We start from the raw sequence: 26,003 nt of genomic DNA, 5'->3' as shown, positions 1-26,003 counted from the left end.
CAACAGACCCTCACAGTACGTTTGGGTCTGCCGAGTCTGTCCAGCTTCCTCCCCCGCCATCGGATCCAACTCACCACCAGGTGGTGATCAGTTGACAGCTCCGCCCCTCTCTTCACCCGAGTGTCCAAGACATATGGCCGAAGGTCTGATGACACAACTACAAAGTCGATCATCGACCTCCGGCCAAGGGTGTCCTGGTGCCACGTGCACTGATGGACACCCTTATGCTTGAACATGGTGTTCGTTATGGACAAACCGTGGTTAGCACAGAAATCCAATAACAGAACACCGCTCGGGTTCAGGTCAGGGGGGCCGTTCCTCCCAATCACGCCCCTCCAGGTGTCACTGTCACTGCCCACGTGGGCGTTGAAGTCCCCCAGTAGAACGACGGAGTCTCCAGTCGGAGCACTTTCCAGCACCCCTCCCAGAGACTCCAAGAAGGCCGGGTAGTCCACACTGCTGTTCGGCCCGTAGGCACAAACGACAGTGAGAGACCTATCCCCGACTCGAAGGCGCAGGGAAGCGACCCTCTCGTTCACCGGGGTAAACTCCAACACATGGCGGCTGAGCTGGGGGGCTATTAGCAAACCCACTCCAGCCCTCCGCCTCTCACCATGGGCAACTCCAGAGTGGTAGAGAGTCCAGCCTCTTTCAAGAAGTGTGGTTCCAGAGCCCAAGCTGTGCGTTGAGGTGAGCCCGACTATCTCTAGTCGGTACCTCTCGACCTCCCGCACAAGCTCAGGCTCCTTCCCCGCCAACGAGGTGACATTCCACGTCCCTAAAGCCAGATTCCGTGTCCAGAGATCGGGTCGTCGGGGGTCTCGCCTACGACTGTCGCCCGATCAACTATGCACCGGCCCCTTACGCTCCCTCCTGCAGGTGGTGAGCCCACAGGAGGACGGCCCCACGTCACTCCTTCGGGCTAAGCCCGGCCGGACCCCATGGGGGAAGGCCCGGCCACCAGGCGCTCGCATACGAGCCCCAACCCCAGGCCTGGCTCCAGGATGGGGCCCCGGCTGCGCCATGCCGGGCGACGTCACGGTCCTTGATTTTAATTTTGCCATAAGGGGTTTTGTGAACTGTTCTTAGTCTGGCCCGACACCAAGGACCTGTTTGCCTTGGAAGACCCTACCAGGAGCATATAGCCCCAGACAACATAGCTCCCAGGATCATTCGGGTACTCAAACCTCTCCACCACGATAAGGTGACAGTTCAAGGAGAGGATACTGGAAAACAAGACACAAATACTATGAAAGAAAATCTTTATTTATTTATTTATTTTTTGCAGTGAATGTCCAAAGTCCAGACATTTTGTTGACATCCTGTGAACACCTGATGCATGTACACACAGATCAAATGTTCAGAAATAGTGCAGTTAGAACACAGTGGGGTGTTTCTGTGAATGAGCCCTAAAGGCTGGAATACACTACACAAAAGACTTTTGTCAAGATTTTACCTTAATTTACAGCCTGGTGAAGATTATATTAATGTCAGAGCCAGTCTGCAGATTTAATCTGACAGATTTCATAGTGTGTGATGGTCAGAGAAAGATATTTTAGCTTCAGACTTTGATTCCGTCCAGCTGAAGGATACTTTAGTTTTAGAACACATTGTTTTCAGTTGTCACACATCTCCTAAAGGCACACGCTTTTACATGAGTTTGTTGTGATAATAAAAATAAAATAAAAATGAATAAAAACATCCTTGACAAGCAAAATAGCTGTGGACTGTAGGCTTGTGTTAGGGGAAACTATACAAGAAAAACTGTGCTCTTTGCTATTATATTGAACATATTAACACTGAAGTCCTCCAGTTTTGTTGTCAGTACCAACAAGATTGTGTCTGTTTATGTGAGATGAGTGAGAATCAGAAAAATCATTCCACACAGTCATGTAATATGTAAAAAAATCCCTTACATTTACCCAATAATTCCTACTAGAGTTCAGTTCAATAACCAGCAAATTATTACACAGTTTTTAAAATAAAAAAAAAATGAGCTTAATTAAATTAAAATAACACTTTTTTTGATATAAAGGAAGCAGTCTAGGAGTAATATTCACATGAAGATTATACACAAAACATTTCCCTAGGCCTCTTATACTGTATGTGTGCATAATGTTTAACAGTGTAAAACAGCCAGCGTCTGTTTGAATCAAAATAAACACTTGTGCAATAATTAATCTTCCAGCTGGACAGCTATGAAGTGACCATGAGGTTTGGCATCTTCTCGTATGCCAGTGAGACCAAAGAAATCGTGTCCATTACAAACGACCTGAGTCAAGATGTGCATTACGTCATGAGGAAACTACAGGAGTTTAGCGATGAAAGTATGTTCACTTACTACAAATTTATCGTAGTGTTCTTACTCCAGTTTCTAATTTTATGAAATCATTTTAGGCCACGGGAGTAAGAGAGGCACCAATCTGCATGATGCCCTACACAGGGTGTACGAGCAGCTTGCTCTCCTCAAAGTGAACAAGAAAAGTCACTTCAATGAGACCCAGAACGTCATAATCATCGCAACCGATGGTAAGACTGACCTGATTGTGATCAGTGTAGATGCAACACACAGAAACACTTCTGTAGGATTGACCATCAGTCTTCCACTTACATAGTAGTTTGTCTTGTTTTCTAGCATAAATATCTAAACATTCTTATATCAAGATGCATTTACTTGACAAGTAAAATCACTTAATATATTGAGTCTAGTTTAAAAAAAACATACAAATTTTGTTAACTTTTGCTTAAAACAAGCAAAAATATCTGCCAGTGTGGTAAGAAAAATCATCATAATTCAGAGGCTAAACATGAATATTTTTCTTGCCCCACTGGCAGATATTTTTGCTTGTTTTAATATATATATATATATATGTGTGTATATATATAAAATATATATATATTTTTTTTTTTCAGAAAACAACACATAATATCCTAAGTCATTTTAGATTCAAGTGAAGTCATCCTGATTCAAGAATTTATAGTTATTTATACCAGAAAAGAAAATGACAAAAATACTATGTAAGAAAATATTTTCTTTTTTCAGTGTAAATCTGTCTTAAGGTGGTAGTTGACTGAAAAATAAACATTGTATTACTCACTTACCAATTCTTATGTCGTGACTTTTTAGGAACATAAAATGAAATGTGAACTGTAGGGTCCCAGCATCAGTGGACTCCACTGACTTCATATGAATCCAAATATATTTTGTGCTACACAAATGATGCACAATATGTCGTTGGTGTTGAGAGTAAATTATAAAAGCTATCTTAACGTCACTTCTTATTTTAGAGGTCATTCAATCATGTACTTATTTTGCTTTTGTGTATTTTCAGGTTACTCTAATATGGGACCCAGCCCACAAATCGTTTTACCCAAGATCCGAAACTTACTTGGCTACAAACCAAACTCACAAGACCACACACAAGAGGAGCTCCTGGGTTAGTCTCATAAAGGTTTAACCCTAATGCCACCTGACTAATGTACATAATTTTACAATGAATATGGTATAATTACCTTAATGACATACCTACTGTATGTGACAAGTTTAAACGATTTTCTTGTGTGTATTTCATGAAAGTTTAATTTTGTGAATGTATCTAGATAATGTTTTTTTCTCTCTCTCTTAATGTTACCTGTTGTGTACATTGTTGTATTTCTGCAGATGTCTATGTGTTTGCTGTTGGACAACAAGTTAACAAGAAAGAACTCACAAGCATTGCCTCTCTCAAGAAAGATGAGCGTCATGTTTTTGTTCTGAAGGACTACAGACAGCTCGGGATTGTGTTCAATCAAATGATCAGTAAGTAATCAGGTCAGCAGTAGTAGAATCAGGATAAACTCTAGGCATCGCAGATTCACTTTTAAATACAGCATCAACATCAAATCACAATTGCAGGTATTATATATGAAACTTTTGGAAACACTTTACAGGTGTTAGTAATGTGCTAAAGTATTATTTATTATATTAACTATAGTGTAAATGTATAGGTTAATTACCACAATGGGTAGAAGCATGCATTTTCAACTTCCAGTCATCTGCTTTAATGCATATTAGTGCCACTGCATTGTAAAGTGTTACCAGACTTTTCTCTCCAGTCCAGAGATGTATAAAGTACTAGAGACCAATACTTGAGTAAAAGTACAAGTGCTCTATCAAAAAAGTGACTTCAGTAGAAGTTGAAATGCTCTTTAAGCACCACACTTAAGTAGAAGTACTAAAGTATTCAACATTTTTTGTACTTAAGTATTGCAAGTAGTCTATTTTAAAATTTACTACTCAAGTACTGAAAGTAAAAGTAGAAGTATTGTGTTATGTAGCTATTAAAGAAAGTAGTCAAAAGTTTGAACAAAATGTTTTTACTATTTCAAATGATTAACCTAAAGGACAATCACAATTCCTTTGACTGTAACTTCTTGTAAACAAAAAACGGTTACTAGGGTTAGCCCAATTTGCAAAATGATGTCATTAATAACTTACCCTCATGTTGTTTCAAACCCATAAGACATCAGAGGGTCATTTAGAATTTTTTGAAGCATCGAAAATACATTTTGGTCCAAAAATAGCAAAAACTTATGACTTTATTCAGCATTGTCTTCTCTTCCGTGTCTGTTTTAAGACAGTTAAAAACAAAGCAGTTTGTGATATCTGGTTCGCGAACGAATCATTCGATTTAACCGGATCTTTTTGAAACAGTTCACCAAATCGAACTGAATCGTTTTAAACTGTTCGCGTCTCCAATATGCATTAATCCACAGATGAATTAAGCTGTTAACTTGTTTAATGTGTCTGACACTCCCTCTGAGTTAAAACAAACCAATATCCCGTAGTTAGTAATTCATTGACACAAACAGTACACTGACTGAACTGTTGTGAAGAGAGAACTGAAGATGAACACCGAGCGAAGCCAGATAATGACTCGTTCACGAGTCAAGAACCGTTTCTGTCAGATGCGTCCGATTCTTGAACCGAGGAGCTGATGATACTGCGCATGTGTGATTTAGCGTGAAGCAAACTGACAAACAGAGCGTCTGAACCGAACTGATTCTTTTGGTGATTTATTCTGAACTGATTCTTAATGTAATGAGCCAATGTGCAGTCAACGCCAATGACGCCATTGCATCGAGCGCAAAAGAATCGGTGAACTGTTTTCTTCAACTGGTTTATTGAATCGAACTGTCAGAAAGAACTAACGTTACTGGTCATCCGAGAACCGAAGCAACCGGTTCTTGACTCGTGAACGAGTCATTATCTGGCTCGGCTCGGTGTTCATCTCTCTCTTCACAGCAGTTCAGTCAGCACGCGCAGTCTTCTTAATCGCTTGATTCGCTCAATGATGTACCAGCTTCATCAAACCTGCCATCTACAGTTCTGGCAGTGGTTTGTAATGGAATGATTCGTAACATTATTATAATTGTAACGAGTAACGATGCAGCACATAAAAAAATATCGTAGTAAAAGTATTAAACTCAGCCAAAATATGTACCGAAGTAAAAGTGGAAGTAGGAGAAAAAAATAATACTCTAGTAAAGTACAGATACCGCCTTTTAGTACTTAAGTACAGTAGTGAAGTAGTTCTACTTCGTTACTATACATCTCTGCTCCAGTCATAGTTTGTAGTGCCCTGCTGGCTCTTATCCAATAAAACAGTTGTTAAAAATGCCAAATGATTGTGATTTCAACTATGACGATGCGTGCTGGTTTCTGTTGCATTGAAGATGCAATCCCTTCAGTGTTGGATTTGCGCAGTGTAAACCTCCTTCTTCTTGTCCAGGTGATTCTGCCGTGACTAAGTGTGGAGTGGCACAAGAGGCGCAGGACAAATCTGAAAGCACTTACACCACCAAACCTTGGCACGTCGATATTTACTGGGTGAGTAAATTCACATCAAGAGTGAAACTTGTGATAAAGACTTCTGTCACAGTTATGTTCCATTTCATGGACTTTCTGCCTAGTTTTCCTGTGTTTTGTTCCTGTTTCCTCTCTTGTTCCATCTCTTCACTTGATGATTTGATTTGATTAATTGTGCTCACCTGTTTCCAGTTTTGTTCTCATTATCCTGCTGTATATCCTGCTGTGGATTATCTGAGTTTTGTTTATAAAAACGGCTGCTTTTGGAAGGTAGATTATATTTGATCAGTTTTTCTGTCATCCAGGGACCTCGAACATGCAGAGGGTCTATTCTGACCAAGAACATGGTGTTGACAGCTGCACACTGCTTAATAAAAGTGGATTCGAATGAATCTATATCAACAGCCAGTGCTTCAGATATAACAGTTCAACATGGTAAGAACTGTTGTTGTTTTATTTCCAGCATCTTCATTCAATTCAAGGTAACTAATGCTATATTCTACACAAGGATAATCAATTAAGTTGGCTGAAAAAGAAACCCAATTTGATAAAAGATTCAAACAGCATTTTGTGATTTTAGAATAACGTGCAGAGATAAATCAATACGACCATGAACCGTAAATTGGGTCAGAATGTTGACTTCATGCTGTTAATGAGTCAAACTTCAACGTGAACATTTACAATTCTTCGATTCTCTTACAAAGGTAATGGCAATGTTAAAGCCATGGAGCTGATTCTTCATCCACGGTTTGATGTGAGAGGCCTTCAGGACAAGAATGTCAAAGAGTTTTATGATTACGACATTGCTTTGATTAGATTGAGTGATATTAAAATATCTAAAAATGCAAGGTACGATTCAGCTTTTACATTTCTTTTCATTCTATTGGTTTCCACTAACAACTGTAATTGGATTTATGTTGTGTACCGAACTTCACTGTTATACCACTGGTCAAAAGAGGTTTACTCGTAAATTAAAACTAGACAATACATCAATAATGTGTATCTTTGTCATATCTTTAACATACATTACTAGACTTTAAAGCTTTGATGCAGTCATCATTTTCTCGAGATGCAAACATGAATTAAACTGCTCTGGTCATGTGAAAACTATTTATACTAGACATGTGAAACTGCACATATTTCATTATGCACAAAAAAATCGGTCAGCCAGGTTTTTAGAGGCTTGATTAATGAAAACCTTTTAAATGGTCAGAATTGTGACCAGTGGGATTAAATGGGTTAACGATATATCATAACTCTTAGTGGATTGCCTTCAGATTTATTGACATGTAGTTCTGTCTTGCCAATGAATGCTAACATCTATACCTTTGTACACAGGCCCATTTGTTTGCCTTGTACCAGTTCATCAAATCGTGCTCTACGATTGGCTCCAGACTCTACATGTGACCAGCACAGTGAGTGTTCATAACATTCTATAAATATCTATTGTTATGATGACATTTTGAAGACTCTAAAGGCCCGTTCACACCAAGCACAATAACTATAAAGATAACGATAAAGATATAGTTCTAAAAATTGTTCTCAATATTAAAGAATATCGGAGTCCACACCACAACTATAACGATAGACACAGAGAAACGATATCGTTGGAATCACTTTCAGAACGATTTTTTTTTTCTTCTGATGAACGATAAAAACATTGCCAACCAATCAGAATCAATCCTGCTGTAATGAGCTCGAGAATTTAAAGGTGTGGACGCTAATATCGTTATCTTTATAGTTATCTTTATAGTTATCTTAATAGTTATCATTCTTGGTGTGAACGGGCCTTTAATCTGTAGCTAAAAATCATTTTATAACAAAAAGAATGGTTGTTTTCAGAGAATATGCTGCTGCATCTGGATGAGACTCCGGCTCAGTTCATCAGACAGGGAACCCATCGATCAGACACCCGCATACATATCGGTGCAAAAGTGAGGTCTTAAATATCCAGATTTCTTTATAAACTCTTATTTCTTAACAAAAACACTTTTATAGTGTTTGTGTAAAGTGAGGGAGGTGGCTGTCTCGAACCCTAACCCCTAAATTTCAATTTATGAAAATGATATGGAAATAATTTTGCATTTTATTCCATTGTTGTTTAAAAAATATATATATATATTTATTTGAGATTTGATTTTGTCAATTATGAAACTTAATTTAAATTTTTAGCGCATTTTCATGTCACTATCAAAACAGTGTATGTTTTAGTCCATTGGCTGAGATTGATTTTAACTACACCCCTACATTTATGATCATGAAATATTCCTGTCTCATAGCTACATTATGTGAGTACATAGGTCTCATTATGTTGAGGTACAGTAAATGTGTTTAAACGTATGAAAAATCTGTGTGTAACTTTAAAGAATGTCACTACCGAACACCTTTTTTTTTAAGTAATTAAACACTTTTTGGGGTGTGTTTTTCCATAAAATTTAGTTTTTAATGAGTACCATTGTTCAGAACTGTGCTAACCATGTGCTGATTAGTATCTTTGAGCTAGGTTCAAAAGTATCTCAAATGAACGGTCACAACTAAAACATGTCATCTTTGTTTCAGTAATTACAACAGGGAACACATAATCCTTTATCTTGGGGAAATGGGTTAAAATTCTGTAGTGTTATGTGGTCACTACCAAAGCATTATTGTCACTACCGAAACATGGGATGTTTTGTCAAAAAAAAAAAAAAAATTATTAACATTTTTTATTATTATATTACTGAATTATCAACTAAGATGTTATGATAGGTTTTGGTTCAATGTATGTTCAAACTAATGAATCCTTAACTAATTAAGGATTTAATATTTAGCATTTTACAAAGAATAATTGGATTCAAAATCGAATTTTATAAAGCACACTTGAAATATTAAGTTTAAAGTTAAATTTACTTATATAGCACCGTTAAAACAGTGGCAGATGTTACCTGAGCATTTAAGGGGCAAATAAATCTGGGTGTCATCGGCATAGCAATGAAAAGATACACCATGCTTTCAGAAAAATGCAGCCCAATGGGAGCATGTATAAAGAAAAAAGGTTAGGAGCTAGTATAGATCCCTGTGGAACTCCCCATGGGAGATTGGCAGCTGATGACATGAGATTGCCAAGGCAAACAGAGAATCTCCTTTTCTGTAAATAGGAACTAAAGCTTAAAACTGTTACCATCATGCCAACATATAGGTCTCGAGTCGGGCTATCAGAATCTCATGATCGATCATGTCAAATGCAGCGTTAAGATCTAACATTACCATTATTACACTATCACCCTGGTCAGTCGCCATATAAATATTGTTTAAACCTTTAATAAAGCAGACTCAGTGCTGTGAAATGTTATAAAACCTGACTGAAATGTTTCATAGATAGATTTTTGAAGGGGAAAAGAGTGTAACTGGAATTTAACAACTTTTGTAAACATTTTAGAAATGGGCCAATAATTTGAAGGATCAGCAGGGTCAAGATTTGGCTTTTTAAGAGACAGAACCACCAAAGAATGTTTAAGATCTGCTGGTATTGTACCCAAACTAAGTGATTTGTTGACTATTGCCAGAAGACTAAGCCCCAAGCTATCAAACTTTTTTTTTTATTATTATAAATACGACAGGGAATGATATCAAATGAGCAAAAAATTTTTTTAAATGTAGGGCAGGCAGTGAGATGGGTTCAAAAACACTCCAAATAAAAGCGCAAGGGAGAGATTTGAGAGTGTTAGTATTGGTGTTGACAGTCTGAGGTCACTGATCAGCGATCTTATCAAGGAAAAATCTGAGGAAGTATTCAGGTGTTCAAGATGATACTGGATACTGGTTCTGCATTTGGATTGAGAACCCAGTCAATAATAGAAAAAAAGAGCCTTAGGCTTACAGGCTAACAATTTTGATTAATAATATCTGAATAATAATACATTTTTGCTTTTTTTTTTGCTTTATGCAAATTAGAAGTTTAGACTTTCTCCACTTACGTTATGATTGTCAGCATTTGCGCTGAAGAGAGAGTATTTTCATTTAACCAGGGCATTGTTTTAACTTAAATTGACTTAAGTTTCAGTGGGGCAACAGATTCAAGGATGTTAAGACAGGTGGAATTAAAAAGCGCAAGATGTTATATTATTAAGAGGGGTTTCTAACAGGTCAAAAGAGCATATTTTTCTATACATCTGTGAAAAAATGTTGATGGTATTACAATTAAAGCTACGTGGGCATCTAGCTATGCAATGTGGTTTTACATGCTGAACTCATAGATAGTCATATCAGAGATGAGCATATTATGTTACAAAACCAGGTCTAACATATGAACCTGAATATAAGTAGGGCCTTTCTCCTATTGTATGGGATCAAATGATTTGATCAAGTTTAAAAAGTATTTTGACATAGAGTCAGATCCAGAGCAAATGTGACTATTTAAGTCCCCAAGAATTATCAGTTGATCATATTTAATAAAGAGTTCATTTAAAAGGACTGCATATTCCTGAAAGTTTTGGAGGATGGTAGATCAAAGCCTCCACCAGTGGGTTAAAGGAATTTAACCGATTTAACTGTAGTTCAAAGCTGTGGAAAGCATTTATGGGTAGAGTCTGGCATAAAAGTTTATAAAAAAATAAAAGCTAACCCTCCACCGCATCTTGTTTAACCTCTGTGTATTTATTAATGCATAATCATGAGCCAGAAGTTCAGAGAAAGGCATCAGATCACCTGGTTTCAGTCACAAATAAGACATCTAAACCAGCTGACGTGATAAAATCATTTAGTAGAAAAGTCTTATTGACCAGGGAGCAAGCATTGATCAGTGCCATACTGTAACAGACACGCCAGGCTCCAACACCAACCAATCACAGCGCACTCCCTCGCCTGAATACTAATCACCCTCTCCCATAAGAACCACACACATGCACCCAGTCGCCGTCCTGTCTCGTTTGCACTGTCCTCACCAAGTTGGACCTCCGCAGCGCATACAACCTCAACCGGATACATGTGGGGGACGAGTGGAAGACAGCTTTTATCACCCCTACTGGCCACTATGAATACCTTGTGATGCCATATGGGCTAGTCATCGCCCCCTCTGTATTCCAGGACTTCATTCACGAGGTGCTCCGGGAGTTCCTCCACAAGTTCGTTTTTGTCTTCATTGATGACTCCTCATTTACTCCCAGAGCTTAGCGGAACATCATCGGCACGTTGCCGAGGTCCTGCAACGCCTGAGGGCTTTCCAGCTGTACCTCAAAGCCAAAAAACGCTCCTTGCATCAGCCCTCAGTGCAGTTCCTTGGATACTACATCGACAGCAGTGGCATCCGGATGGACGAGGGGAAGGTGGACACCATCAAGAACTGGCCCACTCCAACCACAATCAAAGAACTCCAGCGATTTCTCGGCTTTGCTAACTTCTACCACCGATTCATCCAAGGTCACACAGCTCCATCACCAACCCACTCACCAGTCTTCTCCATAACAAGCCAAAGTCTCTGTCCTGGACTCCAGCCACCACGAAGGCCTTACAAACTCTCAAGGAGTCTTTCACTACCGCTCCACTCCTAGTCCATCCTGATCCCAATAGTCCCTTCATTATTTAAGTCCATGCCTCCACCACAGGAGTAGGAGCGGTCCTTTCCCAGCAGCAGGGGAACCCCCGCTGCCTCCACCCATGTGCCTTCTTTTCCCACAAGCTCAACCCGGCGGAGGTCAACTACGACATCTGCAACCGTGAGCTACTAGCCATCAAGCCGGCGCTAGAGGAGTGGAGGCATTGGTTGGAGGGAGCTAAACACCCCTTCCTAGTTCTTACAGATCGTAAAAATATATAATACCTACGCATGGCCAAGAGGTTGAACCCCAGACAGGCCCGCTGGGCTCTATTCTATTCAATTTCTCCATCTCATACCGACCAGGGGCCAAGAACATCAAAGCCGATGCTCTGTCCCGGTGTCACACTCTTGAGGAAAACCTGGAAGAACCCGAAATGATACTTCCAGATAAGGTAATCGTCAGTCAAATCAACTGGTCAGCTGAGACTCTGCCCTCCTCCAATCCCTCCACCGACATCCCGCAGGGGTGGCCCCCAGGCTTGCAGTACATTACCAGGACATGGCGCACTCAACTCATCCACTCAGCACACACATCTCTTGGTACTGGCCACCCGTGGGTCAATAAAACCCTCTCACTGCTGAGGGAACTCTTCTGGTGGCCCAATATGACATGGAACATCAGAAGGTATGTGCAAGGATGTAAGGAATGCGCCATCTCGAAGTGCCCATGCCACCTACCATCTGCCAAGCTCCTCTCTCTGCCCGTTCCGAACCACCCTTGGTCACACCTAAGGGGTTGACTTCATAACAGACCTCCCTCCCTCTGATAACAGTACATGCATCCTCGTTATAATTGACCGGTTCTCTAAATCATGTCGTCTTCTCCCCACTGAAAGGTCTGCCCACGGCCATGGAAACCGCCAAACTGATGTAACAACGTCTTCCGTTACTTTGGCATTCCCGAAGACATCATCTCCTACAGAGGCCCCCAGTTCATCTTCCGTGTTTGGAGAGCCTTCCACTCACTCCTAGGTGTGGCCGTCAGCCTGTCCTCTGGTTACCATCCCCAGTCTAACGGGCAGATGGAGAGGAAGATTCAGGAGAACGGATGCTTCCTGCGTACCTTCTGCCTTGGCCACCAGGCCTCTTGGAACCAGTTCCTAGGGTTGAATGTACAAATATTCCAATTTATTCAACTTTCAGATGATGCATAAATCTCAATTTCGAAACATTGACACTGTGGTCCAGGGTATGTACATATATATATATATATATATATATATATATATATATATATATTTACACACACACACACCCTGGACCACAGTGTCAATGTTTTGAAATTGAGATTTATGCATCATCTGAAAGTTGAATAAATAATCTTTCGATTGATGTATGGTTTGTTAGGTGGACAATATTTGTCTGAGATACAACTATTAGAAAATCTGGAATCTGAGGGAGCAAAAAAATCTAAATATTGAGAAAATGATCTTTAAAGTTGTCCGAATGAATTATTAGTAATGCATATTAAAAATAAAATTTGTGTTATATTAACAGTAGGAAATTTACAAAATATCTTCATTGAACATAATCTTTACTTAATATCCTAATCATTTTTGGCATAAAAAAAATATCAATAATTTTATTGCTACAAATATACCCCAGTGACTTCATGTTTTGTGCTCCAGGGTCATATATGAGAATTAATGGAAAAACACACTTTTGTTTTTCCCCAAGACATCTCCAACTCCGAACCAATTCTGTAGAATGGTTCATATAGGACTTTCTCACCAGAGGTAAGGGTGGAGATTACAGCCTCAGTCAGATTAGTGGTGGGATCCATCAGTGGAGCTTTTATGATGTCAGTGGTTGGGTCAGGGAACGTTGCTTGCTGGCCTGAAACTGCTGTCATTTAGGGCTCTGTGGCTCTGCAGATGGATTATCTGCTTACCCCCAGGGCATCCAAGATGTAGGTGACTTTGTTTCTTCAGTAGAATACAAGCTGAGATTTCTAACTCAAACCGTTGCAGTCTATCAGTCTTATAATGTAAGTGGATGGGAATCATGGCTAAAACATACAATAAAAAAGATATAAAAACATAAACAAAACCAAATTAAACCTTAAGGCTTGTGACGATACATCGATGTGTAAAGATACAAAACAATTTGTCTGAACAGAATTTATATATTTTTTTGTTTTTGTATTTTTAACGCCAAGTTCGAACTGTTAGAACTTCTGATCGAAACTCTTATCTACAATCTTAATTCGTTTTTTCAATGGTCCAGATAGAGATAGGTGGTGGTTATGTACTTATAAGTTTGCATCCACTGTAAATCAAGACACCTCATGCAACTGATGCTGAGAACGCGCTCAGGAGGGTTCCTACAGTTCGGACATTGCATGAATTAGAGGCAAAAACTATATAAATACTGTTCAGTTTCTTGCACAGACCGATCGTTTTGTGTCTTCTTCCTGTTATAGCGTCCTGTGTTTCACACTGCGCATGCGCAGAACGCATACATGCAATGCAGCGAAAATTACAGCTGTTTGGAAAAGCATTTGCATTTTACTTGGTTTAACTGGCACTTGAAGCCTTCAGAACGTGAAAATATCGATCCTAAAGTATTGTGGCAGAGCAAATGAACACCTCCCAAAAACAAGAGTGCCCAGAGTGCTGCTTATGTGATTGTGGCGCATGTTTTTGTTTCTGAGTTCATTCTTTCAAATTTCTCTATGCATAATTTCATAGATATGTGGCTATATTTAACCACTGGTTCACCTAAAACTCTTACACTATCTGTAGTTAAATGGCATGGTTTGATATAGTGGTCTGGTAAATTTGATTAAGTAAATGTTAAACTTTTGAAATTCAGAAAAAAAAAGAACCACATATTGATGAATCAATACATGAAAATTGTGTATCTGTGTCCTGTTATTTATCCTTTGGTACGCATTCCAGAAAAAAAAAATGGTTAGGATTCAGGTGTATTTGCAAATAGTGATTAATCCTGATTATACACTGAAAATTCTGATTAATTTGATTAAAAATTTTAGTCATTTGACAGCCCTAGTTAAAATTATAGATTTTTCTTTTAATGCAAAAAATCGTTAGGATCTTAAGTAAAGCCATGAAGATATTTAGTCAATTTTCAACTGTAAATATATAAAAACTTCATTTTTGATTAGTAATGCATTGCTAAGAACTTCATTTGAACAACTTTAACTTCTTAGTTTTCAAATTGTTTTATCTCGGCTTAAAATTGTCCTTTCCTAACAAACCATACATCAATGGAAAGCTTGTTTATTCGGCATTTGTATGATTTATAAATCAATTCAGACTGGTTTTGTGTTCCAGGGTCACATATTTATTTATTCCTATAGGGTCTATATTGGACAGAATGTCAAATTGACTCATTATAGTCTAGAGAAATCTATTTGGTAATTACTACACTTATGTTCTAATGTAAATAAAACACCACATTCACCTTACTACATTTTGTAATGTCTGTTCAACTCTTACAGTAACAAAATTATGTTTATGTGGGGGATTTTGTCAGCAAATGTTATGTGATTATTTGTGATTCATTTTGACGAATTATTCAGTGCATGATGTAATTGTCTGATTTGTTTATAACAGTATAATTCTTGCATCCACAGAGAGGTTCATGCATAGAGGAGGCAAGATCCACCATTCCTGAGCACAGCACCGCATCTCTGTCAGAAGTGATCACAGACCGGTTCATGTGCACTGGAGGAACAGAGAAAAACAGAGTAGAGTTGACTTGTAAAGGTAAGCTTGAAGAAATGGAAGATATATTTATATACACACATGTAGACTGCACATTAAGAGTGTCATTATTTGCAGGGGATTCTGGAGGACCTCTCTTTCTGCGTAAGAGGATGCGATATTTCCAAGTGAGTTCTTTGGAGTTTAATTTCTAATTTCTTTTTTTTCTTTTTTTATAATTCAACCTTTAAAATAAACTGCACTTACTACAGAGGTCAAATTATATGACATGCTTTATCATTGGCCGGAAGTACAAAATTTCTAGGGTGAATTTTCATTTCATACTGACTTTAATTATCAGCAGGATATGTTACCAAGTGCAGGAAGTGAAGTGGCAGCAGGGAGCAAAAAAGAGTTGACTGGGTCATGTGTGAAATGAGATAAAAATGCAAACTGAACTGGAAGATATCTTATAACTGCACAGCAGGCAGCATCAAATTCAATATATTTAAAGGATTAGTTCACCCAAAAAAGAAAATTAGTCCATGAATCCTAGGAGTATATGACTTTCTTTCCAGTCTGAGTTATCCTAAAAATTGTCTTTGAACTTCCAAGCTGATTATTGCCAATCAGCAGGTGTTGTATGCATCAGTCCAAAAGAAGTTCAATAAAAAATGCACATCCATAAAATAAAGTGTCTCACATGGCTCCGGGGGGTGAACAAAGGCCTCCTGTAGTGAATCGATGAGTTTGTATACAGAAGCAGTTTTGGGTAATGACGTATGTGGTCAGCTTTGCGCATGCGCCGATCAGAAGTGAGATCAAAACAAAACAATGGTCACGAATTAGAAGTCCAAAAGAAGGATTTGTAAAGAAGAATGATTTCGATATAAACCAAGAGGAGACTCTCTTTGCTCCTGTTAACAAGCCTTGGTTTTCACGAGACTGACCTCCATACATCAGCCCAGACCTGCTTCCGTGTACAACTGTTGGTGCAAGCTACATTAAAGTGATTATTACTTTTTGAATTTGTGACCCTGGAGCACAAAACCAGTCATAAGTCACTGGGGTATATTTTTAGCAATAGCCAAAAAAAAAAAAAAAAAAAAAAAATTGTATGGGTCAAAATTATTTATGCAAAAAGTAAAGATCATTTTCCATGAAGATATTTTGTAAATTTCCTACTGTTAATATATAAAAACGTTATTTTTGATTAGTAATATGCATTGCTAAGAATTTATTTGAACAACTTTAAAGATGATTTTTATTTTTTGCTCCCTCAGATTCCAGATTTTCAAATAGTTGTATCTCAGACAAATATTGACCTCTTAACGAACCGTACATTAATGGAAAGATTATTTATTCAACTTTCAGGTGATGTATAAATATATATTTAGAAAAATTGACACTTAGGACTGGTCACATATGGATCTTTTTATTACAAAAATGCATCGATTCACTACAGGAGACATTTAGTTTTTTAATGGATCGGCACTTTTTATTTAACTTCTTTTGGACTGATGCATGCAACACCCGCTGAGTGGCATTAAACAGCTTGAAAGATCAAAGACAATTTTTAATATAACTCAGACTGTATTCTTCTGAAAGAAGTCATATACACCTAGGATGACTTGCGGGTGAGTAATTTATGGGCTTATTTTCATTTTTGGGTGAACTAACCCTTTAATTTACTGTTAAACCAGGTTTTATCACTACTTATTTACTAATCAGCCTACTTGGAGAATTCTTGCTCATCCACAGTCTGTTTTCCACAAGGGAAGCCACACTAGAAGGCCTATCCCTTGTAGGGCCATAGCTCTATTGCCTTTAGCATCTCATTGAATTGGAAAAACAACAGACGCAGAAGATTTTAGAGAGAACGCTGAAGTGTTGTAAAGTGCTTCCCCTTCAAGGGAACTTAGAGCTGCGTCCCTCTCTAGGTTACACTTTGGGGAATGAAGTCCATTTTCCAGAAATCACTGAAGTCGGTCTTGGAACTTTCTAGTCGAGGAAATTGTGTTTCAGCTCTGAGACTGCTCTCCCGTTTTAGTTTATTTTTTTTGACAGCACTATCTCCCTGGTAGGGTTGTAGATAGCCCACTCCTTTGGTCTGGGTGCTTTTAAGAAGGCTCATGTTATAAGACCCTGTGGATATAACTATCTGCGGATAGCGGTGTTTTGGCTGGGATTTTTAGTAGCAATCTTTCAGCTCCTCTAGGCTTCCAGCCTTTTCTGTGATCTTATGTACTGTACCCTATGCTTATCATATCCTTATGTAGCATAGCTATCTGAGGATGGTTGTGTTCCTAACTAGGTTAGTGTTCCCCCTTTATCTGGAATTGGACTCCCTATTTCTACCTAGTTATGCGAGTGGTCCGAGGGAGGGTTTGGTGTTACGTCGGTCACCTACTTGTTGCTCTCTCACCAGTCAGAAAGGCATGCTCCAAAGCATGGCGTGATTGGGTATCATTCCCCAAAGTGTCCCCAAGAGGTGGACATGTTGATTTACCTCTCAGGGAACCATGGATACATGCGTAGCCTGAGACATTCTGGAGTAATTTGATTTCTGCTCCTGTCCCCCAGGTGGCAGTGGTGAGCTGGGGCACGAAGCAGATCTGTGACTCACAGACCAATGTCAAAGAATGGCCTCAGGATGCCAGAGATTTCCACATCAGTGTGTTTCCTCTGATGCCCTGGCTCAAGCAGCACCTTCAGAAGGATCTGACATTTCTTCCTTAGAACAAGCCAGAATAACGGCCGATTGCAATGCAGTTTACAGACTTACAAGCTTCAGTGCAAGAGAATAAACAATGTGACTAAAATAAGATTATGATTGCATTTATGATGACTTTTTTCATAATCCCTGCTGAAAGATTCTTTGCATTAGACACTACAAATTTACATTTAATAAATGACTATTTAAAAGGATATTAAGGGCCTCCGATAACTGGACTCTTTGCAGAATAATGCCTTGCCTTTTTAAGTCACTTATTTTGTTTCTTTCTCTCTCTCTCTCTCTCTCTCTCTATATATATATATATAAGGGGTAGCACAGTTCGCTGAAAAAAACAAAAAACAAATATTGAATATTTTATGTATGTATAGTATGCATACTGTGTTCAAGTATACATGTTTTCTGTATGTATAAGCACCTGAATGCTATACTAAATTTTCAATATGAGCATTGAGCGCACTGTATTGGGTACATCATTCAAAAATACAATGATCTTAATTTGGGTGTATTTTTAAATGACTATTTTCCGTAATTTGTTTCATTGACATGGCTATGTGCTAAACCACCTTTCTTTTTTTCTCAATATAGCTATATGTAGAAAGTACTAGTATAGCTGTCAGGGAATCGCTAATTAACTAATTAGTTTGAAATGAATTAAATATTATTATTTGTAAAAACATTTTATTTCAAAAGCCTAAGGGACAAAGAGTAAATTATTTTCTGTGGACAGCAGTAAGCTAAATGCTGAATAGTCCACTCAACAGAATTTGATTACAGCTGGAATTAAACTGCAAGATGTCCATCTGAAAGACTGAGCAGATCCCTGCTGTAAAAAATAAACATTCAACAAACTTTAAAGCATGTGAACACTTTAATTATAAGCAGTGATGTTAAATAAAATGACATTTGTATTAGACACACATTTAAAACAATCATCTGGGTAAAGATGAAGGAGAACAATGTATAATGTTAAATCCCAAAAGTACATTGAAATGAATGTGCTTTGTATAAACAAACACTCCTGCTTTCACTGGAGGCTTTTCACTAAAGCAAAGCTGCTAACCAGTACAATTAATTCAGTCATTAACCCTTAACATACCAATGGAGGGGGTCTCAGGAAGGTGCTACTGAACCACGCTGTGGTCTAACAGCTGCTCTGGTGGCACAATAACTTTGAGTGTGTGATCCAGGGCCACTGCGGTGAGACCCCAGACGCGATGCTTAGGGCTGTGAAACACTGGGAGTGTGTACCCGTAACGATCTCCAGTGCGGAAGTGTGTGTAGCCTCTGTTTTGGGGTTGACACAAATGCTCAAGCGTCAGGGTAAAAATCTCTTCCACCTGTCAGAAGAAGAAACGCCGTTTTACTCAACTCATATCAGAGGACAAACAGACGGCCATGATTACAAAGAACTGAATAGATGGTGTTGGGAGATGAACTGTGCTGTACCTCACTTGGATTAGGTTGAAAAGAGAGCACCTCCAGTGGTCCAAGATTGGCTATTACAGGCGCAATCATCATTCCAGACTGCAAATTAGAAAAACAAAAACATACTTTCAACTGGAGAATTACAGTGATTTTCCCTTCAGAAATGCTTTGAATAGAGTCAGAACAACATTCATACTCCTGAAAATATGAGCATAGCATGTATTCATATCCATCTTGTTACATTGGTATAAGCTTTAAAATCTTGCTAAAACAGATTATGTTGATGAGACAAGATGGCGGCGCGAACACATCGCGAGGCTCAGCATCTTACCAGATTTCAGAAAATAGTGTTAATTTACCTGGTTATTTCCTTCGTGTTTGCTCAATTCAGCGAACTACAGCTACAGTAAACGGTCACTCCAGGTAATCAACAATCGGTGATCCTACATAGTTTTAGACCATCCTTTCGACTTCAGCGAACTCCCGCCGGAGCTACAGAGATTGCCGGAAGTGCTCGACATCGGCGTCGAGACTGTAAACGAAGACGGGGAAAGCGTGGAGGGCTGCGTGCTAAGCTAAAGCTAAACCCACATCGACCAGCTCTGCCCAGCATCTTCTTTGCAAATGTACAGTCTCGGATGAACAAGATGGAGAACTAAAGATCTGGACCCTCACACAGAAATGGCTTATGGACTGTAATGTTATGTTCCTCACTGAAACATAGCTCTGTAATGGGGTCCCAAACAGCGTGGTTCCTGATTATCAACTGCAGGCCATTCTATCTACCACATGAGTTTATTTGCATTGTTGCTGCTGCAGCTTATGTACCTCCGGACGCTAATGCTAACGTGGCTATGAGAGAACTTTGGGCTGCTGTTAGCTAATTACAAACCCTGCACCCGGATGGAGCCTTTATTGTTGCTGGGGACTTCAATCACTGCACTTTAAAGATCCAGTAAGATGACAATTCTAAGCTTCCTATCACTGTTTATGAGTCCTGTACATTAGGTTTAAATCCATCCAAGATTAAAAAACATTGTCATTTTGTCAAAATATCATTTTAAAATTACCTCAATTCTCAGAGATCCCCAAACGGTTCGCACGAAGCTGTTCAAAAGATTCAGTTTCCTTAAACCCCACCTTTCGGTAGCATACTGTGTTCTGATTGGTCAACTAACATAAGCAGTTTGGATTGGTTGTTCCGCACACAACTCCACGGTAAACAATGCATTAGCATCTTTCTGGGGTGAATTATGTCTTATTCCTCTCATCGCAAAGCAAACAGTAAAATAAAAAACTTGAACAGTCTCGCTGCTTTTTCTTCTGTGTGTGTGTATTCAAGCCGCGCTTCAGTTTGAATCTGAATAGAGCGTTCAACGCGGGGGCGTGGTCACATTAGATATAATGAAGGGAGACGTGAAAAACAGACATCGCGTTGTTTTCATATGGATTACTTTATCACAGAATATCTGTTAGCAGCACTTGTTACACTTCATTTTAATGACGTGTTTGTAAATGAAGATCAGCGCAGAGAAAGGCTGCAGACAGCACACATACTGATAAGACGCTCGGGAGAAAACAGACACATAACTTCATAATCATACTTCGCGTTGTGATTCGGAGATGCTTGTTGGTCTAAATAAAGTTGGTAATGAACCCTCTTTTATGGCCAAACGCTTTGAAAATCCCGCTGTACTCACCGAGATTAGAAAAGCAGTCATCAGTGAAATGTTGTGAACACAACAAAAGGGATTTGTTGTACTGCTCTGGAATTGGGTTGAAAATGAATTTTAGCCATTGGTTCTTCTGATCTTCATTCTTTGACAGTGAAAATAAAACAAACTTGCCTTTCCAATTAAAAACACACGGTCTCCTCGACATGATGCTCTCACACCAACCAGAGCGTCTGTGTGGGGGGGTGGGGCAGGTCAGAGTTTGTTTCTCCCAACACGGTAGGCGGAGATTATTATGCAAAGTGTTCCTAGTGACGTACATAGAGATGGGCAAAAGATTTGAAATCTATAGCGACTCGTTTCAGCGATTCTGAGTCGACTCCTTACTTTAGAAGCCAATAACTTTAGAAATCGTGTACTTTTTGGTTTAATTACTTTGCACATTGTTTACACTGATGGACAGCTACATCATACACTGTAATACAGGTAATTTTTGATTTCCCATCTGTGTGGCTCTTTAAGATCTGTTCTCCCTAAATTTCACCAAAATGTCTCCTGCACTATAAGGGGACATAAAACACTGGACCACGTTTATACTAATGAGACTGATGCCTACAGAGTCACACCCCTCCCCCACCTGGGTCAGTCTAACCACCCCTCTCTGTTCCTGCTCCCCAAGTACACCCTGGTCATCAAATGTGTGAAACCTACAATAAAAACTGTTAAAATCTGTCTGGAAGGTGCTGACTCCACTCTTCAGCATCAGTTCCAGCACACAGACTGCCCAGGCCACCACTAACTCTCAGATCAACACTTACACCAACTCTGTCACAGACGACAAACCACCTAAACCTGTGTGCCCCCCTCCAGCTCTGCCTCCCTCCCAGACGAACTCAATCACTTCTATGCTCAGGTTCACCAAAATAATAAGGAGATCTCCCTCAAAGCTGAGCATCAGCCCATTGAACTGCCTCTCACACTCTCTACATCAGATGTTTACCGACTCTGTGTAAGGTGAATGCACGGAAGGCAGCTGGCTCTGATGGAATACACACACACACACACACACACACACTCTGCCTTTGAACAATCAATAGCAAATACTTAAACTAATAACGAAACCCACTTACAGAAGCTGATTCAGAAGCGGCAGATTGTCGTAGCAAACTCAGAGTTACCTGTGTGACCCTTGTGATGATTTCAGCTTATGATTTCATTCGAGCGAAAATAGTGTCATAACTTATACACACAGAAATCAAAAGGTTTATATGGCAACCTGTCAAAATAAAAGTTTGGTTCAACTTTAAGACAATGAGCCGGAAATATATAACTATTATGAAGTAAAATGTATTACTACCTATTAAGGAATAATCACACAGTATTAATTCTCCCACATTTTAATTACAAAAGTAAATCGCCTTTATTCGCCCCAAAAAAGTTTGTTTAATTATTATTTATTTAAAGATAAATTAAACGAATGATTCAGGACTTCATTCGATAACCAAAAATATATAAATGCACAACGGAATTTCTGAAGGGAAAAACATTTCATGAGGCTATTTCAAGAGTGAATAAAAGTAGTTTTATGCATTTGATAAATTAGACATGCCAAAACACAGAATACGGTAACAATCAAACTTAAGGCAAGAAGAAGAAAAAAACATTTCATAGGGCCCTAAATGTAACTAAACCATTAAAAAGGTCTTTTCTGCATTCACATACTCGAGTAAAGTATGTTTCCAGTCTAATACCTCACAGAACATCACACATGCTACGTGCTAACAAACAGGAAGTGCACACTGACCGTATCACGCAGCGGTTTGAGCACACCCCACACCTTCTCCTCACTGATGTGGATCCCCAGCTCCTCGTGCGCTTCTCTCAGAGCCGTGTCTACTACAGTCCTGTCAGACGGGTCCTTCTTTCCCCCTGCGAAACTAGCACAACAGGGATGAGAAGGGCATTCAGATGAGTTCAGAGCAGCTTTAGCGCCGGACGTGATGCATACCTGACATCTCCTTTGTGCCTGCCCTTCAGTGTGGCGGATCTGAGCGTGAAGAGCAGCGCGGGAACCCCGCTCACGGCACACAGACACACCAGCACCGCGGCCCAGCTCTTCCCTTCCCGAGCGTACAGAGCAGCGTTGGCCTGCAGCGAGCGTCTGCAGCGAGCCTCGTTCCCTGCAGACAAACACTGGTCCATCACAGGCCGCTGAGGGGCGTTTCTGTGCAGCCCGCGAGTCTGGACTGCAGCTTTACAAAGGACTGGGCCAATGCTAGTCAACCCACGGAAGATGCTAGTGCTTTCTGTGCTGCGCTTTAAGACACTGCAGCATTTTTTAATACCGCTTTTCTGGCATTTGCTTCGATTAGTGGGGCTTTGAGAGGTGTGTAAAAACAGCAAGAAAGCATTTGGTATGTGTAGCCAGTTCATACAGTCATAACTCATGTGTGTTAATAGAAAACGAGTGCCAGTGTGTATCCGTATGGTGGCCGGTGGACATACATGTTTGGGAGAGTCCAACGCATCAGAGAAAGCTCTAGAAACGGTGCTGGAGCAGAAGTGCTTGTGTTGTACATCATCTCTTCTCAAAGAAGGAGAGCCTCGTTCATGAGTGTATCTGAGCAACGAAACCAGTCTGAGCTGATTCAAACAAGTCTTCGTGTGCGGAGTCCGAAACATCCTGTAAAAACACAGTTCAACATTAATAAAGCGGATTCTCAGTGTGAATATCTGAAGAATTTGAGTCAGGTTTCAGGCCCACCATAGCACAGAAACTGCACTTGTTAAAATTACAAATGACCTGCTTCTTGCTTCAGATCAAGGCTGCATCTCATTTCTAGTCTTACTTGATCTTAGTGCTGCGTTCGACACCATAGATCATGACATACTCATAGATCGATTACAAAACTATACAGGTATTCAAGGGCAGGCTCTAAGATGGTTTAGATCCTACCTGTCTGATCGCTACCATTTTGTTTACTTAAATGGGGAGTCATCTCATTTATCATCAGTAAAATATGGAGTGCCACAAGGATCCGTCCTAGGTCCCCTTCTATTTTCAATATACATGTTGCCCCTTGGTAATATTATTAGAAAATACAGAATTAGCTTCCACTGTTATGCTGATGATACTCAGCTATGTATCTAAACGAGACCAGATGAAACTTCCCAATTATCTAAGCTAACAGAGTGTGTTAAAAATGTAAAATATTGGATGACACACAATTTTCTCCAATTAAATTCGGATAAGACAGAGATATTAGTTATTGGACCAAAAAACACTACACAGAATCTTGTAGATTACAATCTGCAACTAGACGGATGTACTGTTACTTCCTCTACAGTCAGAAATCTGGGTGTTATATTAGACAGCAATTTGTCTTTTGAAAATCATATTTCCAATGTTACAAAAACTGCATTCTTCCATCTTAGAAACATTGCCAAGCTACGAAACATGTTATCTGTTTCTGATGCAGAAAAGCTAGTTCATGCATTCATGACCTCTAGACTGGACTATTGTAATGCACTTCTAGGTGGTTATCCTGCTTCATCAATAAACAAGCTACAGGTCGTCCAAAATACAGCAGCTAGAGTCCTTACCAGTTCAAGAAAATATGATCATATTACCCCAATTTTACAGTCTCTGCACTGGCTACCTATTAAGTTCCGTATCAGTTACAAATTATCATTACTTACCTATAAGGCCCTAAATGGTTTAGCTCCTGCGTACCTAACTAGCCTTCTACCACGCTACAACCCATCACGCACCCTAAGGTCACAAAACGCTGGACTTTTGGTCGTTCCTAGGATAGCAAAGTCCACTAAAGGAGGTAGAGCTTTCTCACATTTGGCTCCCAAACTCTGGAATAGCCTTCCTGACGATGTTCGGGGTTCAGACACACTCTCTCTGTTTAAATCTAGATTAAAAACACATCTCTTTCGCCAAACATTTGAATAATGCATCTCTTAAATTGTGAGTGTAGTTGTATCTGATCAAATGGCATTCTTATTCTTTAGCTTGGGTTAAACTAATTAATTTAACTTGGAACAGCAACTACGCAAATTATGTCTCTATTTGATTTTGTTTATTGATTTGTAAGTGCTATACAAATAAACTTGAATTGAATATCTGTAAGTGTAATTTATTTCTGTGATGTGCAGCTCTATTTTCAGCATCATTCCTCCAGTCTTCAGTGTCAAATGATCTTCAGAAACCAGAATAATATGATGATTTACTGCTCAAGAAACATTTCTGGTGCTATATCACAGGTGTGAGGTTTATAAGGCGTGTTGATCTGACTGGAGCTGGTTGATCATTGTTTCTAGAAAGACTTTAGTTGATCAAAACGATGGATCAGCTGGAGAGGCCTAACAACACCTGGATAAATAGGTTGAGAGGTTGGGAAAGATACTCAGATCGGAAACACACATGGTTTAATATTACTATAAACACACATTCGAATTAAAATCTAACATTAACTGAGAAACAAACTTTTTTGGCAGCTCTTTTCCTGATATTCAGAATGACATTGGTTTCAAATAAACAACAATATGAGACAAACAACATCGATGCCATTTAAGACTCGTTATCATATTAACAAAAAAATCACTGAGGAAAAATGAAACATTGAGTTACTAAGAACTCAGAGTGAACAGCCATTTATTCTTTCTTATAAACGTGGAAACATAATTCCTCCACAGCATAACTGTAATATACAGCAGTGTGAGCAAACATTGGTTTTAAGACGAATAAGTCACAATAAAACATTTTAAAAAGAAAGCCGTTTATGACTCACCTTAAAATAACTAAATCAGCACGATGACGTCTGACGGATGTTGTGACAGAAGCAGCTTCTTCTTCGGCGTGTGTTTGAAGCTTCATTTCAACAGCCGCGTGGCGCCACCTACAGGACAAACACAGCACTGCAATACACTCAAACAGCGCACAAGTGAACAAATTCATTAATCACATTAACACTCCACGGTATGTTTGGTTTGGTTTATATTAGCCATATAACTGAATGTGATTAAAATTTAACTCAGACTATGAAACATTTATTCATTCTTATAGTAT

General features: G+C 39.2%; 3 protein-coding genes across 4 annotated transcripts in view; 1 reads left to right on the top strand and 2 right to left on the bottom strand.

The window, feature by feature from the left end:
• Window positions 1–18,019, top strand: part of LOC113115417 (complement C2) — a 34,149-nt gene extending 16,130 nt beyond the window's left edge. Inside the window, exons 8-19 of the mRNA XM_026282976.1 lie at window positions 2,189–2,327; window positions 2,398–2,529; window positions 3,333–3,437; window positions 3,662–3,799; window positions 5,772–5,869; window positions 6,154–6,283; window positions 6,553–6,697; window positions 7,187–7,263; window positions 7,691–7,782; window positions 15,022–15,154; window positions 15,230–15,279; window positions 17,675–18,019. Coding sequence (XP_026138761.1) covers window positions 2,189–2,327; window positions 2,398–2,529; window positions 3,333–3,437; window positions 3,662–3,799; window positions 5,772–5,869; window positions 6,154–6,283; window positions 6,553–6,697; window positions 7,187–7,263; window positions 7,691–7,782; window positions 15,022–15,154; window positions 15,230–15,279; window positions 17,675–17,830 — 1,395 coding nt within the window. The 3' untranslated portion in view covers window positions 17,831–18,019. The remainder of the gene's footprint in view (window positions 1–2,188; window positions 2,328–2,397; window positions 2,530–3,332; window positions 3,438–3,661; window positions 3,800–5,771; window positions 5,870–6,153; window positions 6,284–6,552; window positions 6,698–7,186; window positions 7,264–7,690; window positions 7,783–15,021; window positions 15,155–15,229; window positions 15,280–17,674) is intronic.
• LOC113115415 (tyrosine-protein kinase receptor UFO-like) overlaps window positions 1–26,003 on the bottom strand; it is a 1,029,470-nt gene that overhangs the window by 400,060 nt on the left and 603,407 nt on the right. The window lies entirely within an intron of this gene.
• Window positions 18,678–25,831, bottom strand: nudt8 (nudix hydrolase 8). The gene is made up of 5 exons (XM_026282998.1): window positions 25,726–25,831; window positions 22,935–23,609; window positions 22,731–22,863; window positions 19,275–19,352; window positions 18,678–19,165 (listed from the first exon to the last, which is right to left on the bottom strand). Exons 1-5 carry the CDS (start codon window positions 25,809–25,811, stop codon window positions 18,950–18,952), a joined length of 1,188 nt encoding a protein of 395 aa, XP_026138783.1. The 5' UTR covers window positions 25,812–25,831; the 3' UTR covers window positions 18,678–18,949.

This window comes from Carassius auratus, chromosome 15 (assembly GCF_003368295.1).
Source record: "Carassius auratus strain Wakin chromosome 15, ASM336829v1, whole genome shotgun sequence".
NCBI classification, from domain to species: domain Eukaryota; kingdom Metazoa; phylum Chordata; class Actinopteri; order Cypriniformes; family Cyprinidae; genus Carassius; species Carassius auratus.
The sequence above is the reverse complement of the archived record's forward strand: the minus strand, read 5'-3'. Positions and strand labels throughout refer to the sequence as shown.

Excerpts from the sequence above, each read along its gene's own strand:
- nudt8 (XM_026282998.1), bottom strand. The coding sequence starts at position 25,811 with ATGAAGCTTCAAACACACGCCGAAGAAGAAGCTGCTTCTGTCACAACA. Across the intron at positions 19,353-22,730 it reads TCAAACCGCTGCGTGATACG|TCTGGAATGATGATTGCGCC; the intron begins GTCAGTGTGCAC and ends TCTAATTTGCAG. Across the intron at positions 19,166-19,274 it reads TTCAACCTAATCCAAGTGAG|GTGGAAGAGATTTTTACCCT; the intron begins GTACAGCACAGT and ends TTCTTCTGACAG.